Source organism: Pimephales promelas, chromosome 4 (assembly GCF_988280905.1).
Source record: "Pimephales promelas chromosome 4, fPimPro1.hap1.1, whole genome shotgun sequence".
In the NCBI taxonomy this organism is placed as follows: Eukaryota; Metazoa; Chordata; class Actinopteri; order Cypriniformes; family Leuciscidae; genus Pimephales; species Pimephales promelas.
In genome coordinates this window covers 46,322,715-46,340,772 of record NC_142772.1, presented here as the reverse complement: position 1 = coordinate 46,340,772, position 18,058 = coordinate 46,322,715, and the positions used below count along the sequence as shown (strand labels likewise).

At 37.6% G+C, this 18,058-nt stretch overlaps 1 protein-coding gene across 2 annotated transcripts in view; it reads right to left on the bottom strand.

The window, feature by feature from the left end:
• The window catches only part of bmpr1ba (bone morphogenetic protein receptor type 1Ba), a 72,353-nt gene that overhangs the window by 38,504 nt on the left and 15,791 nt on the right, over positions 1-18,058 (bottom strand). Inside the window, exons 2-3 of one of the 2 annotated variants that reach the window (XM_039684430.2) lie at positions 14,840-14,906; positions 2,920-3,151 (exon numbers count right to left, since the gene is read on the bottom strand). In XM_039684430.2, the coding sequence (XP_039540364.2) occupies positions 2,920-2,998 (79 nt within the window). In that variant the 5' untranslated portion in view covers positions 2,999-3,151; positions 14,840-14,906. The remainder of the gene's footprint in view (positions 1-2,919; positions 3,152-14,839; positions 14,907-18,058) is intronic. The other variant, XM_089130604.1, reaches the window with a different exon arrangement.

Here is an 18,058-nt window from a genome sequence, read left to right as displayed (position 1 = left end):
AGAATGTATTCCTGGTTAGGCTTCTGGAAGTAGTTAGTTGCTGGTCTGAGGTCAGTCTCAGCCTCAGACATCATTGGCTGAACGTCTGATGCATATGGCAAACAAACACTGCTAGAACTTCAAACTCAACATTTGATTGGTTGAATTTTCCAGGATTTCCAGGAGACGTGTGTGTCACGTTCTCTAACGTTCCGTTTGGAGACAAAGCCGTCGTGAAGCCAAACCCCCCCCCCCCCCCCCCCCCCCATGGAAGAAGAAAGTCGTCATCTTACATTTACATTTATCCAAAGCGACTTACAATTGCTATATATGTCAGAGGTCGCACGCCTCTGGAGAAACTAGGGGTTAAGTGTCTTGCTCAGGGACACATTGGTGTTTCACAGAGGATTCGAACCCGGGTCTCTCACACCAAAGGCATTGTGCCATCACCACCACCTCTTATCAGGATCAACTAAATGCTGGATGTTTCAAAAGAAGACTACACTCTAAAAATGCTGGGTTGTTTCAACCCAAATTTGGGCCAAATTTAAAAAAAAAATAAAAAAATGTTGGATTAAAAATGTAAGTTAAAATTTTAACCTAACTTAAAAAAAAATTACAGTTGAAAGTTACATGTTTTAATTACATTTTATTAAATTATTGTTAGTATTATATGAAAACATTTTGCGACATAATAGTTACTATTGTAATATTTCACTGTAAAACAGAAAATTAAGTACTTAATAATAATAATAAATGTAAAATACTGTTAAATTACAAGATTAATGTGTGGCTCACATAAAAAGTGCTTCTCGTTACAAGTTTGGGAAGATGGTTGGCGGGTGATCCCAAGGGCACGTTACATGCGACCCAAACACAAAACACATGCAAAGTTGAGTTTGTGTGGTGCAGCATTTACTGTGAACCGAGCAGACACCAAAAACACCGGCTCACTAGCTGTAAAAGAAAACAGTGCTGCGCTTTACTCTGAAACAAGACGCGCATATACTTATTTAATTAAATGGATTTGATAATCGTACTAAACTAAACCATATCATGAAATGAATAAATTAAATGACCCCTAGTAGTTTATATATTCCACATGCAGAAGACCTGCATCCAAACACACACAAACATGCGAAGGCCTTGTCAAAAGTGCAGACAGGACGTACTCATCATAGATTCACGTCAGTTTGTGGGAGTGACGTGCAGTAGTGATGGAGAGGGTGAGATGCTGTGGACTGTATATGAAGTCTGACAGAGACACCGCAGGCTCCTCTGCTCTCGGTGGACAGCAGATGAGTTCATTGTGCGTCTGGGTGTTGGGAGACAGGTCTGGACCGGTTATTATGGGATGGGAAATGATGGGAATGGCTTCACTCTCACTTAACCGCTCAGGGGGAGAGAGAGACAGAGTGAGTGCACACAGGCTAACACAAAGAGTATACCAGCATTCAAGTCGATTTCCTTCACTAGCTTAGATAAGGTTAAGTTAAGGTTAGTAAAAGTTAGCTAAAGTAATGTCTATAACACCCTTCTTTAATTTATTTAATGACTCATAGAATTCAATCACTAGAAATGAGAAGTGCATAAACACATTTCATATTTTTTTAAAAATAGTTTGTAGAATTTAATATTTTACTCTGTACAATGTAAGATCTGTTATGTGTTTACCCCAATATGTGTTTGTCTTATGTCTGATGTAAAATGTCATTGTAAGATTTTATGAAAGTTGAATAAAAAAAATTAGCTAAGGTAACATTTTATTAAAATACAGTGGAAAATTTGGATACTCAAATGGCAAAAAGACATTTTTATATATTTATTTTTAAATAATTTAATCATCAAATTTTAATTAAAAAAAATGCTAAATTATTTAATAAAATGTAAGATATAAAATTCTGTATTTAATTTATATTATAAATTCTGATTAAAAAAGAATTTAAACACCAATGTTATATTTTATTAAATGTTTATAATACTGATTATATTATTAATATTTATATTTAATTACTTACATTATTTCATTTATTATATAAATATTATATTAATATCAATAACATATATCATTAAATAAAATAACATTTATTACAGCAAATTCTTCAATACGCAATTCATATTAATAGAACAAAAAAACAAGGTCTTTCTAGAAAACACACACACACACACACATATATAAAACAAGTGTGTGAGAGAAAGCGAGTCTGTTGTATAAATTAAACACTGAGTGATTTCAAAGCTGGACCTCCAACTGTGTGTAAAACAAGTGTTAGGCAGCTGAGAGGCTGGTACAGCACTACAAAACGAGAAACACACACACCAACACCTGGCTGACCATTTGGTACACCATCTATGAAGTTTGTATAAGGCAACATACAGAACACCATAAAGCACATACTAACAAAGAGTTAAAACATGCTTCATAGCAAAGAAAACTCACAGATAAGCTCTCCTCAATCTCAATCATTTCTCCTAGACAGAGCTGTAACACTCATAGACATTACCAAAGACATGTCAATGACCCATTCTTAAACTCTCCCCAATATTATAACATACTAAATGGAGAGCATATGGAAACTTTTACTGAAGTAACCTTCCTCCAAAGAAAAAGTCCCAAAAGAGATCTTAATAATGAGCTCAATCATGCCAAGACACCAAAGTCTGCAATAAACAGTCAGAGATCTCAATATGAATTTCTCCAGAACAATTTATCTGCCATCCATGTTCATTTTATAGACAACCGACTCATCTATTTGTATTTCACCCGAGGAATTTCAGGAGATACTTAGATGAAACAACTGAGAACTCAATTAAAATATCCAGAGCAACATCTGAGTGAATGTGAATGTGTGTGGCGATCCGCAGGGCAGAGACCAGCTGCATTACAAATCCTGCATTAGAAACGCGCAGTCCGTACATTTTCTGAAGGTTGACACTCACCCAAGCTCTCCTCCACGAGTCCCAGAAGTCCAATGACCAGCACGCAGATCCAGCGCAGGCAAGTCCTCAAGAGATCCATCTTCCGTGTCTGCAACTCCAGGCAGGGAGTGAGTGAATCCCTCAGCTGTCTGCTCAACACACTCTCGAGTGTGTGTGTGTGTGTATGTGTGTCTTCTACAGAATGTGAGAAACTGCACACCCCGCAGCAGTCTCAATCACAGCTTCACACTGACTGCCCAGCGAGAGAGAGAGAGAGAGAGAGAGAGAGAGAGAGGAGGGGATTATTCACAGTCTTACACACAGTAGCCTCAGTGTAGTTGGGCCAAACCCCGCCCCCACTTTAAGACCACGCACCCGTATTTTCAAAACCCCCTCCCTTTGCCTTTTTAACCAAACACATGGAATACTAGCATACTGTGTCCTGCATACTGTGCAGTATAAAACTTATTTGTGTGTGTGCATGAGTGTAAAAATGTCTCAACTTTGGCAGCCTGATCAAATTATGTTAAAAAAAAAAAAACCTATTAAAGATCGCAGGTTAAGTGCATTGCATTGTGGGATAAAGTATTCAAGTCCAGGACAGTCTGCATACAGTGCATACTACAAAAACAAACAGTCTGCATACTGTGCATGCTACAAAAATAGTACACATAGTCGTAATATTGAATGCTATTTCAAACAGACACTATTTCATATAATTGTGATTTGACTGACAGCTCAAAGCACTCGACAAAAACACCACTACAATACCATTGTTTCTGCAGTTAATGGTACAACAATTAATTGTGCAGATCGGACCAATCCAAACAAGAAAGGGGAGAGAGAGCACACTAAAACTAATAAACAAGCAAAACAATGAGAAAGAGGTCAAACAAATGAGCACGGCTCCCTCTTACCGAGGCTTCTGGATAACCAATCAACCAGTAAATCTGTGAAACACACACACTCTTCTGCCAAACATAACGAGCTGTGACGGAGGTCATCTGTGACTCTTCTTCCAATTTGTGCTAGGTTGACCTTTGACACATATCAAACCCAGTCCAAATAAAGCTGGAGCAAAAACAAAACAAAAAACCAAGCATGTACGTTTTGTTCCTACATAGGCTACATGTTAAACATGGTTGTCACTTTTCTTCTAGACACTTTATCTTGTTTTAGAGTTCGGTTATCAACCAAACTCACTCTTAAAACATGAGGAAGTTAACCCTGGGTTTATTCTAAACCCCGGCTAAACGGAGACCTGGGCTATCTTGATTAGAGGTCGATTGATTGATTGATTGATTTGCAGATTAATCGGCACCAATAATCAATTTTTCAAGTAAAAAATATACCAATAGTTTTTCTGGGTTGGTCCCTTGCTAGAATGCACAACAGCGACCTCTAGAGGCCAAATCCCCTTGTGGGGTTTGTTTTGACCAAGCGTGCTGCACAAGCCCTTAAAAGTGAAGCCAAAATGTCTTGATCGCCCCCCCCAGTGGCCGGTCCTAGTATAGGTCTTAAACCCCGCCTCCCCATGTTATTCAATGGGACGCGAGACCAACTAAACAACTAAATTACACTTCACATTTCCTTTTCTCAAAGATAGTTTCTGTCATTTACTGTAGTTTCTATCACGTTGATGTAATTTCAAGAGTTTGTTTTTAAAATAAGTTTGTTTTTAGTTAGTTATTTGATGGTGCTGTGACATCATGATTGACAGCTGTGATTGACAGGTTCTCAGTGTGAAGTAGTCACTAAAGAGACTTTTTTTCATAATGTTGACTATGTGGTTAGTAGTTGGATTTACCTTATTTTAACGAGGTATTGCAAATCAGCAGACACCATTGGAGAGGAACGGAGGAGCAGACAGAGGCCACTTAAGAAAAGTGCGGGGCGTGTGTTTGCGTTTGATTCAGCGAAAGTGAGGGCGGGGCCTTGATTTCGCGGCTTTACTTCCTGCTCACGACTGCGCAAGTGCGCAGACTCAAGTCCCAAGATGTCAGCGCCATATCGGGACATTGGCGGCTTCAGTTCTCTCTGATGGAAAAGAGCGAAGGGACGTCGTCCATCTTTTTTAGAGTCTATGGTTTTGAGGTGTCTTATCAAGCGAAACGATCACCATTTTAAAAAAAGTTTAAAGTTTTTATAAGCTCAAATGGTCGCCTTGTTGTGTTCTGTGATGCGCGTTCGTGACTCTCCTGTTCAAACTCGTTCATCAAAATAAACAAATCTTTTTTCGTGTCATTTGATTCATTCAACGAACGAAATGAACAAGTTGACTCAGGAAAAGATTCGTTCATTTTGATGAACGAGTTCGAACAGGAGAGTCACAAACGCGCATCACAGAACAGAGCAAGGTGACCATTTGAGCTTGAACTTTTTTTTTTTTTTAAATGAGCGATCGTTTCGCTTGATTCACTTATTCATCGTCTGGAATGGTTTAAAGCCCTTTGAACAGTTTGAACTGAAACTGTCTTTTGGACCTTGAACCGTTTGGTTCCCATTGAAGTCCATTATATGGAGAAAAATCCTGAAATGTTTTCATCAAAAACCTTAATTTCTTTTCGACTGAAGATAGAAAGACATGGACATCTTGGATGACATGGGGGTGAGTAAATTATCAGCAAACGTTTTTTTTTTTTAAAGTGAACTACTCCTTTAAGTCCCACCCTACATTTTTTATATTTTGTTAAATATCCTATTTTACTAGTAAATGCATCACAAAACAGAGGAAAAATAGTTTTTGAACTGCATTTAACGTAGGGGTGTTCGAGTCGACTCCGACTCCCACCATAGGACTCTCCATTTACTTCAAAACAGGGTCAGGAATAACACAAGATTGCAGTCGTTATTGCACACTAAATGTGCCCGAAACAAAGCCTTAAATACCCCACATTAAAACACACACTTACCACGTCTGTTCAAATGAGTCAAATTTACCGATGACGTCGTTACCTTGAAATGATGAGTATCCTTAACGTTGTTACCTAATTGTTGCCAATACCCAATTTTACACGGTATATGTCACGAGAAACAGCTCTGGTAGAATATGATGTCATAATTAAATAAACAAGAAGGAAAGTATGTATTAATGAACATTATGAATTCTTCGCTTCATTGCTGATGTAGTTAACTAAACGTCGTGTGCTGGAGTCGACCTCAACTCTATGGCTATTCAGAGTCAGGGAATCAACTCTTTTTGGAGTCAAATCCCCATCACTAATTTCATGTTACTTTAAAATCTAAGGATGTAGCTTAAGGATTGGAGAAGAACTACAGTGTTTTTATTTATTTTGTGTCTGTTTATGATGATCAAACGAAAAATCCAAATGTATCAAATCAGCAAACACACATTCCCCACTAAAGCCATAATGGCACCGGCACCCTGACTAACACCCGCCAATCCGTTCCATCTGTCACCCGGCCCACACAACAAACCCATCTTCCAAATGTTTGCTCCTGTTTTCACAGCTGACAGAAGCGATGCGTTAGTCTGTTATAGGAGCGTTTGTCAGTTTTTGGTTCATGCGAGTGTGTGTTTTGATGCCATTAGGAGAGGTGAGTGTGTTGTCGCTGCCATTATGTGGGGTGTCATAAAGCGAGGTGTTGATTGTCCAAATGTGGAGGTGTAAGAATAAGCAGCAAAAAATAGACCTTCAGCTGTCTGAACAACACACGCATGCTTTCTAATACTGTGCTCTCCTAAATAGCACTGAAACTAATAAAAGCACGAACAGTTTAAGCCTGTGGCTGCTCAGACAATGGCTCTGTTGCTAAATCTAGTGGACTGCCTTTGTAGGTCGTATTTTAAGGCTGTGCTCTATCAAAAAGTATCAATAAAAGGATTAAATTTTAAATGTAATTTAATATCAATCAATGTGATCATCAATATCAATCATATTAAAGGGATTGTTCACTTTGAAATACATTTTTGGTGTGTTTTAGCTTACCTCAATAATATCAATTGATATTTTTAGGTCAAACCGTTCTTGTCTGTCAGTCATATAATGGAGGTCTATGGTCACCACCTCAAAGAGCATGCACAGAGAAGTCCAAATTAAACATGATTTGATGACTCGTAATTTAAATGTAAGTACACATTGATGGCCTAAGACACGAAACGAGTGGCTTGTGTGAGAAAACGAACAGTATTTATATATAGAGAATAGAGATCACTTCCGACGCTTGCGCAGACCTGTGTCTTCAGATCACTTGGACGTGGTTGTGGTTACAAGAGGTAAAAACGATATAAATACTGTTTGTTTAATCACACAAACCGCTCGTTTGGTGTCTTAGGCCATCAATGTGTACTTACATTTACGAGTCATTAAATCATGTTTAATTTGGACTTCTCTGTGCATGCTCTTTGAGGTGGTGACCATAGACCTCCATTATATGACTGACAGACAAGAACGGTTTGACATCAAAATTTAAACTACTGCGGAAACAAAGACACCTACATCTTGGATGCCCTTAAGGTAAGATAAAACACACCAAAAATTAATTTCAAAAGTGAACTATCCCTTTAATGTTTATGTGGTTATAACATCACATATGATGCAGCTCACTATGCATTGTAGCAAAGCTTCTGTGTGTATTTGTGTGCGAGAGAGAGCCTCAAAGGTCAGGGTTTGCAGAGAGAAAGGTCAGAGGTCCGTGTAATGACCTGAAGAGCTTCAGCGACCTCACACCTGTTTGAGATCATCCGTTTGGTCACATACCATCACACACACAATATACACCAGTGTTGTCTGGACCAATATTTAGCAGTGAGCCACTGAACTCACTATAAATAAGCAATGACACACAAGGCAACGTCCAATTTGTGAACGAATCATTCATTTGAACTGGTTCAATGACAAGCTCTGTTCGAAATGGCATACTACTAAACTATTTTTACAGAATCCAGTATATTGAGCACGGTACTACTGTATACTCACTACTACAACATATACAGGACACAACCAGACCACAATGCAGGAATGTAGAAATATTGTATCCCACAATGCAATGCACCTAAATTATACATAAATAAAAACACAAAATACCTGTTTTAGTTCCAAAATGATGACTGGGATGTGACATACCATTGTTTGAATAATAAGAGGGTGAGTAAATAATGACTTCCCATTTTTGCATGAAAAAAAAAATCATCTAAATTTATTTCAATGCACTAAATGCTTGTTGTTTTGTCTAGTTAGAATCAATGGAAATGGTCAATGGCACACAGACAACGAGGCAGAGTGAGTGTGTGTGTGTGTTAGCGGGCCGTGAGGGGAATGTGTTAGAGTTCAACACGGGTGAATGGAACATAATCAAGACACATGCAGACTGCTCCACATTTATTCTGCTTAAACAAAGACAAACACGCACACACTTTCACACACTAACGAGGGCCCCGCTGCCACCTGGCTCATCCCTCCAATTAAGCATTCCCTAACGATGTGCCAATTAGACGAAAAGAAAGAATGATACAAAAGCAAAGGGTCGCAGAGGGCAGAAAACATTAAACAGAGAGAGAAAGAGACAGAAAACAAGGCAAGAGGAAGTAATAGCAATTACACATGACAAGACAGAAATGTGTCTGTTTAGACTCTCTATTTGATCTATTTTTACACGTTATTGTCAGGAGTTTGAAGGGCAAATGTTTAACATTTGTAAAAGTGCTAAAAGGAAGCCTCTATTCACATTAAATCGTTCTGGATGGGAACATAAGCAGTTAAGGATCGTGGTGGTAACAGAAAGGTTGTGGGTTCGAAGTACTTTGTTCATATGTATGTATGTATGCAATTCTGGGTGATGTAAAGGTACACTATGTAACTTTTGGTGCTCTAGCGGTTCATAAACAAAAGTGAATGCGTCTTGCAGATTAACATTGTAGCTGAAGCTACTTCGCAGGGGTTGTCGTCAAAAAACAAAAAAACAGTTTGGAAGATGGATTCATGATGTACTCACTCATCACATTTTGTAAAGTTACAAAGTATACCGTTAAAAAAAGCCAAAAATAAACACATAATAAACTGATACATGGCTAATAATTAAATAAATATTATATATTAGCATTTAACACTTTTATTAAACTAACAGTGATTTTAAAGATTAATTTTAAAGCTGCAGTCCGCAGTTTTTCCTCTTTGTCGCCATCTCTGTTCGAAATCTGCAATTGCAGTCATTCATATATTTTGGATCATTTTTAACCTAAAAAAGCTATGGACTGCAGCTTTAAAGCTACACTGTATAACTCTAAAACTGTGTAACGCTAAAAACACTTCGTTCTTTCAAAAATATACGTGCTCATTAATATATATTTACTTCGTTCAAGTAATAAAGTATTCTCGTGAGTGTATAATATGCCATTGAAAATACATTCGGGTAAGGGGGATCTAATGTCGGTCGCCATGTTGCCCCTCCATCTTGAAAGTACATTAGCCAAAGAGGGACATACCCGTTAATTCAAGCTTCGCCTTTCGTGTTTACGTTTCAGTTAAAGGACAACTCCGGCGCAAAATGAACCTTTGGTCTAATTACACATTGCTACCTAGTCAACCGTTATCTGAGATTTGTTTTCATGATTGCCGAATGTAAATAGTTTTATCTCTAAAAACAGTTTAGCCTATAACGCTAGTATAATGCTAGCATATGGGGCATAGAGTAATGACAAATAAAAATGGCTTGTTATTACCACTAACACGGCTCAAAATAGCCCCACACCAAAACGACAGCATAACAAGGGTCCCTACATTCAAACCGAAGCATTGAGAACTTTGTCAGTGTCCATACAGTTTAATAAGGAGATATTTTATACACACAGTAAATTTCGCGAATACAGGAAGAAGCCATCTTTGAAAAATAGTCTCTACCAGTCGATCTACGAACGCCGATCCAAGTGCGCTGAACTGTGCAGAATCTCATATGATCCGTTGTTTCCAGAAGAAACACAAACACAAACCGTTTACTTGTGTTCAATATGTACACGTAGCCTACTGTTCGCGCTCACTTTATCACCTTATTCACATCTCACCAGCGCACTTGGATCGGCGTTCGTAGATCGACTGGTAGAGACTATTTTTCCAAGATGGCTTCTTCCTGAATTCGCGAAATTTACTGTGTGTATAAAATATCTGCTTATTAAACTGTATGGACACTGACAAAGTTCTCAATGCTTCGGTTTGAATGTAGGGACTCTTTTTATGCTGTCGTGTTACTGTGGGGCTATTTTGAGCCTTTTTAGTGGTAATAACAAGCAATTTTTATTTGACATTACTCTATGCCCCTATATACTAGCGTTATAGGCTAAACTGTTTTTAGAGATAAAACTATTTACATTCGGCAATCATGAAAACAAATCTCAGATAACGGTTGACTAGGTAACAATGTGTAATTAGACTAAAGGTTCATTTTGCGCCGGAGTTGTCCTTTAACCAGTCCTTCCAGAAAAACGCGGAGTTTTTTTGTGATTGTTGCGGGCAAAAATCCTTGATTACGCGGCCCGTTTTCTTTAAAAATGCGATGGAATATGCGTGATATTTATGCAATTTTATGCGATGAAATTGCGGGAACTTGCAAAAATTGCGGGAACTTGCAAAAACTGCGGTTTGATGAAAAAGAGAAAAAAAGTGATTCCCCCAACACCCTGTTCTCACTAGGCTACTACCTTAATGTAAAGAGTCATTTCTTATTACTTTCTATGATGTAGCAAGCATACTACATCATAGAAAGTGCTGGGAATATTTAATTTCTCATCTTGTTTTATTTTTATTAAATTTTCAAAATCACAGAGTTTGATATCAAGTTCTTGACATTTCTTTTACACATTTTCTGATAAGTATAACATCTGAGAAGTAGCCTAAAACATAAAACAATAATTTGAAAAAAAAAAAAAAAAGGAAAAAAAAAAAAGATAGAGGGCATCACAGACATATTAAATTCCTTTAGCAGAGATACAGATCTTTTGGGCTTTTCGATTTTTTTTTACATTTTAAAGACTCAAAATACATTTTAAAGGCTGTTTTGAAATGAGCAAAGTTGGGTTTTGAGTTACTCCACTTAGTTTGATGAATATGAAATTTTCCTAATGATAGAAAAAATCGATATTTTTCTTATAGGAAAGTCAAAATCATTTGTATGAAGATGACAAATTTAAGACAAGGTTGCAATTCATTTTAAAACCTAGAAATTGAGACATCTCATTCCAAAAGATTGAAAAATAGGGACATTCAAACAATAAGTGCACAATAGACTCTCTTTCACAATTACAAAATCAGCAATGTTTTATTTCAGACTGTAACGAGTGTAAATAAGGTGTGGCCCCTTTAAGAGCTGCGCGCTGAACTGTCTGCAGTGTGTGCGCCTCAAACACCCCATGTGTGCGGTTAATTTCTGTTTGATGCTTATTCTTTTATCTTATTTTGTTTATTAAGTAACGATGTGATGGTAGAACGTGTGACAGACAGTTATACGAGTTGTATGAAGCAAACGCAACATTTTTCAACTTTCTGCGAAGGTATATGTGACTTTTTTTTGCAACGAAAATGCGAGGATTATGAAATCATGCAAGCCCCGCATATTTTGCATGGAAATCGGCATTTTATGCGGCGAAAGTGCGGCTTATTCGAAAAAATGCGGCCCCCGCATAAATATGCGGACTTTGGCTGATTTTGCATTGAATTCAGCGATCGCATAATCGCGTTTTTCTGGAGGGACTGTTTAACACTCATGGACGAGGTCGAACTGGAAGCCATGTTAATCTTGGACTACATTGGCCACCGTAGGAGTTAAAACGAAATCGGAATTGAGAGGAACAGAAACTAATATATCTTTACACCGCTAGATGGGGGTAAAAATCACACAGTGTAGCTTTAAGTAAATATAAATCATGACAATGGTAATCTAAATAAAAAAAAAAATAGAGGAAATCACTGATAAATAAATAAAATCTCAAATATCAGCCATTAAAAAAATGGGAAATTCACAACGAAGGAATTGCAGTCACTTATAGTGTAATTTAGAAACCCAATCAGGTAAACGGCATAAACATCCCCACATGTTTCAGTCTGGACATAAACCCTCAACTGTTTTTACACCTGCACGCCTCAAAAAACAAAAAAAGTACGCAAATGGATCCTACTTAAAGCTCTGATAACCACCCCCACACAGACATTCCCCTGGAGGTCAGGACCTCTGAACATGACCTTCGACCTCTGTCTTAGGATCAGTCAGTCAGAGCACTGTGAAAAAGTCGACTGCCTGTGAAAACAAACAATATCCCACCCGGAAGAAAAGAAAGACGGATGAATGGAGTAAAGAGAACAAGAAGAGAAGCGTAATTGAAGCGTGCATGTGTCTTTATATCAGTCAGCTTAGTCTGACCACGAACCGCCCACTTAGACAGGAAGAGATTGTTTGAGCGATATGTAAATGCACCAACCGTTTTGTTTTGTCTTTGCATGTCATTTAAAGGAGGGGTTTATCTTAAAATAGATCATACCATATACAGGTATGGAAAAATACTAAATCCTTTCAATGAAATTGTAATTATCCTTCAAAGACGTTCACTGTAGCAGCCTGGGAATTTGTAAACGTGGAAAGTTTGTTTCACAGTGAACTGATAAAACTGTGTGCGCTTTTCGAATCTGTGGCCCAAATCCAACCAAATAAATATTGGAAAATACTTGCCATATTTGAGCGTGATATACATCAGACCTGGGCATCGAGGTTTGTCTGGTTAGCCCCTGCTGGTTAAGACACACTACCTACTGTACCAATAGGGCTGGGCAAAAAAAAAAAAAAAAAATCGATTAATCGTTTTTTTAAAAAGTGGTTGATTCAAAATCAATTCTCAAAGGCCACGAATCGATTTTTTCCATATTTATTTATCTCTCACCCAAAAGACAGTTTTGGTTTTCCTGCACTGTTCATAGGCTCATAGCCTCCACGTTACAGCTAAATGCTGTGAGATTTTATGTTTGCTTTATCTTAAACATAAAACAACCTGATCCTGTTTGATTAAGTTCTGACTTATCCAATTTTCAGCATCAATTTTTCATCTTGAATCAAAATCCTGTCTATTCATTGTATGCATTTGAAATATAGAGTTGGGTTCTGTTTTAATGTAAGCCAAATGTACCTAAAATAATTTTTTTTTAATTTCTTTTTATTAAATAACCACTTGTAAACTTATGTTCTTTTTTTTATAAATATAGGATTTGTATTAAATCTATATTCATTGAGTCCAATCAAAAATTGAATTTAGAATCGAATCGAATTGGAACGGATGAATAGATACCCAGCCCTACCTACTGTACCTAATTTATATTCATTGAGTCGAATCGAAAATCAAATTTAGAATTGAAATCAAAAATCAAATCGAAATCGAAAATCGAATCTAGAGCTTGTGAATCGAAATCGAATTGAATTGGAGCGGCTGAATAGATACCCAGCCCCACCTACCTAATTTATATTCATTGAGTCGAATCGAAAATCGAATTTTGAATCAAAAATTGAATCGAAATCGAAAATCAAATTTAGAATTGAAATCAAAAATCAAATCGAAATCGAAAATCAAATCGAATTTAGAGCTTGTGAATCGAAATCGAATCGAATTGGAACGGCTGAATAGATACCCAGCCCTACCAACCTAATTTATATTCATTGAGTCGAATCGAAAATTGATTTTAGAATCGAAAACAAAAATCGAATCGAAATCGAAAATAAAATCAAATTTAGAACCGAAATCAAAAATCGAATCGAAAATCAAATCGAATTTAGAGCTTGTGAATCGAATCAAATTGGAATGGCTGAATAGATACCCAGCCCTACCTACCTAATTAATATTTATTGAGTCGAATCGAAAATCAAATTTAGATTCGAAATCGAAAATCAAATCAAATTTAGAGCTCGTGAATCGAAATCGAATCGAATTGGAACGGCTGAATAGATACCCAGTCCTACCTACCTAATTTATATTTATTGAGACGAATTGAAAATCAAATTTAGAATCGAAATAAAAAAAAACGAATCAAAAATCAAATCGAATTTAGAGCTTGTGAATCGAAATCGAATCAAAACAGCTGAATAAATACCCAGCCCCACCTACCATACCGATACCAAAAAAGCATCTTTCTCTGTTAAAAGCCATAAAAAGCAGCATTCAGCATATATATTAAAACATATCTAAAAATATATGCAATGAGACCAACCTGATTATGTTATTTAAAAATGAATCTTGGGAGTGGGTGGCTGCAACTGAGTTCTTTTGGAGTTCGTTTTATGTGGTTCTTCAAACAGACTGAGTGTAGTGTAGTAGAAATCAAACTTTGGTTTCTACAAAAGTAGCATTTTCATCCCTTAACAGTCTCAGATGCTCACAACCGATCTGTCTTGAACCATTAATGCATTCTCATTACAAATCACTTCCGCAATGAAGGAAATGAATGAGATTTACTTCCAGAACCAGACTGTTGGGCCCTGTTCCCAATGACACACAACCCTGGTGTGTGTGTGAGCAGGTGGTGGAGTGGATCTAGGGGTCATCAGTCGTGCTTCAGCTCCCAAATATAGAGCGTCCGTGTCACCGACTACGAGATGCGGATCTCATATCACGCCACTGTCGACCCTCTCTCTCCCGTTCACACTACCGTCTTTATCTGCCCTCCACAGACTGGCATTCAGAGCAGTATCATTGTGTGTAGTGTTGTCTGTCTGTTGTCTGTACACTCACCAGAAACATAAAACCACCTCAGGGCCCCCCGAGCATGACCTCTGACCTCTCTTCCTCTCCACAGATATGAGACTCCTGCTAATACGGAGTGTGTTTGCGCACATATAGGTTATGGTGTACCTAAAGCTTCCGTGTTGATCACGTTACGGTGGTATAAAGTGTACGGGTTACAGCAGTGAACGCATGCAGTGTGTAGGGTAAAGATGTGTTGAGTGTGTTTACCTGCACAGGTATCGCTGTCCCGCAGACATTAGCTCCCACTAACCATCGAACCCTGAGCAATGGAAATCTGTAGGAACAAACAATACCATTGTTTTATAATAACAAAGCTAACAAATATGACTTATGGGAAGTACATGGAAGCTTCAGTCACAGTTAGGACCAGATTTACTAAACAGGGCATATTAGTGTGAGAGTGCAATCCTAAAAAAGCGCAGATGAGAGTTGAAAGTTGTGCACGTGATCTACTGACACACAAATTAAAGAACACAGACGCATCCGGATCATTTTTGTAATGACCAACGCAATCTACCAATTAGCATCTGGTTTAAGACATGCTTTTTTGAGGGGGTGGTAAATAATGGCACAAATGCTAATACATTGACTATAGTAAACCTTAGTAAATCAACTTGAATGATCCATTTAAATTCTCTCCTCCCATAAATGTAGTGTCTAGAAGGGAAACTCCAACAAATAAGATCAGCCTCAAAAAGAACCCTGTCTACAACCTTTCAGCGCTAAATTTTCACTGTGTGTGTTTAGTAAATCCAAACAGGAGTTTTTTAACAGCAAAGCAAGCCCTTAGTCAATTTGGGTGTGTCACTTAATAAATGTCACTCCATTTAAAGGTGCATTGCGCAAGTCTCTGAGTTTTTGCAGAACTACGCCCCCTCTGGTGACAAGTGAAACTGCAACCATGTGTTCACCCTCATGGAGCTGTTCATAACCAAAGCAGCATCAGCCACACAAATCTATTGTTACAGTCATAATGTCTTCAGAGGTAATAAAGCTATAAAGTTATATCTGCAAGTCATTTAAATATATGAAAGGAAAGGCATTTAATTAAATTACACACTTATGTGTGTGTGTGAGTAGAAAACTGTTTTTTGTTTCCATCTATCTCCATGTTGAACTGTTTTATGTGTTTACTGTATCCACTTATGATTGTATTATTATGGAAACACGTTCATGAACAATATAAGTTATTACTTTGTATAGGACCCGTTTGAGCCCTAGAGCCGACCGGAGATCTCTCCATTTGTTGAAAGCTTCCTGATGTCGACTCTCGTCTTATTCCGACGCCTGGCACTAGACAAACGTTTTCTTTTCTTTGTCTTACGTGGAGTTTGCGTTAGGGTTTGGAATGAACTACAAGCCGGTCTCTTTGAATCCATCTTCTACTTTTGTGGAAAGTTGACTAAAATTGTGTCGCTCGAGTTGTCTTCGCTGATACGGAGAATGGCGGTGAATACACAAACCTGCCAGACATCGCCAGGTGAGCGTGAACGCGCATGACATCATGCCCAGTCTCAAACTCTGTCCTGAATCCCTCTTATTTATTTTACTGTACAGGATTATAGAGGCAATCGCAGTGATCAGAGAAGAGCTCATTCGGCCCATCAGGCAATAGTTTAAACATGTAGGGGTTGGAAAAACGGCTATTTTTAACATGAAATGTTGCGCAATGCACCTTTAAATTACACTTGCTTGAAACAAAATATCATAATACCTTTTTAAATAATAAATGACACTTGCTTTTTGACTCTTTTTAATTTGAATCATTTAGTAATCACCCAGAACACCCTCATCTAGTATGTATATATATATATATATATATACAATATTTCATACACAGTGCTTGACTCTTGCATTGTCAATACAAAAATTGTGATGTTATTTCCATCAAGAGGTGCATCAGTTTTTCCTCAAGATCTTGTATTGTCATCAATGCACTCTTCATGCTCCTCCCAACCATTCTTTCACAATTTGAGCCCGAAGCATTGGCCTATTAAAATCCAAACAGCACATGTTTTGGGCCGGACAGTGTATGGGACACCAATAGGTTGAGAAAACTGTTGACGGGTTATTGGCTGATTATTAGCTGCCTGATGCTGTTGATTTCTGATGTCATGTCACTGCATGTTTCCACCAATCAGATAAAGAAAACAACTAATGTGAAACACAAGACTTCAGACACAACCACATCAGCACCAGTCACAAGTCAGTCAATGTAATCGAATCTGTGAAAGAAAACCCTTTCATACCGAGAGAGAGAGAGAGAGAGAGAGAGAGAGAGAGAGAGAGAGAGAGAGAGAGAGAGAGAGAGAGAGAGAGAAAGAGAGATGAGATGATGTGTTTAAATGAGTTAGAGAAATTAGCTCTAATTGATTCTGGGCTATAACGTGTATGGCAAAAACAAATATTTTTGTACATTCACAGCTCTCGGCATCACACACACACACACACTGAATTTACTAACGTAAATCAGTGAAAACTGAATCAATTTATATGTGGGCCCATAAAGCATTATTTGGACACGCTTAAAAATATCAGTAACACTTTGCAATAAGGTTTTATTTGCTAACATTAGTTAATTACATTAGATAATATTAACAATACTTCAGCATTTGTTGATGTTAATCTCAACTTTTTTTAAGATCGAAATTTAACTTACACTCTTAGAAGAAAAGGTTCTATATAGAACCTTAAAAGGTTCCGTCAGCGCTACGTATTTGGAACCCCTAAAAGGTTCTATACACTATAAAAAAGGGTTCCTCTGGGTTCTATATAGAACCCTGGGGTTCCGTACTTGGTCAAAAGAACCTTTTACCAAAAAAAAACGGTTCTATATAGAACCATTTTGGAGTTCCATATATGAAGTGGGGGATGGAACCATTTCTGGTTCTAAATAGAACAATTTCTTCTAAGAGTGTACATAAGTAAAGGTTAATAAATGCTGTAAGACTATATTGCTCATTGTTACTTCATAATGCATAAACTAATGTTACGTTTTTTAAATGCAACAGGATTCAGGTTTAAGTGTAACTCTTTCCCCACCATTGACAGAAATGTCAGGCTTTTGGGGTGTTGATGGACTCGATCTACACCATGCGTTTTGATCATCGTTCTGAATCCAATCTGGACGTAAAACTTTTTTGTTTTTGCTCAAAATGTTGCTTTTTTATGAAACGTACCCACATTACAAGTGTTGATTTAATATGTTCAGATATTCAGACAACAAAATATTCTGGGGGCCATGCAACTTTTGTGAAAATGGCTGCGGCTGGCAGCTTTTTTGAAAAACACAGGCGGGGAAACAGTTAAAGAAAGATCCACATGCTTTCTAGGGTCATTGTAAATTAGATCTATCTTTAATATGGCACGAATGAACGATGCAGATGCAAATGAAGCATGAAAAGGTCACTTGTGGTGTCCATATTT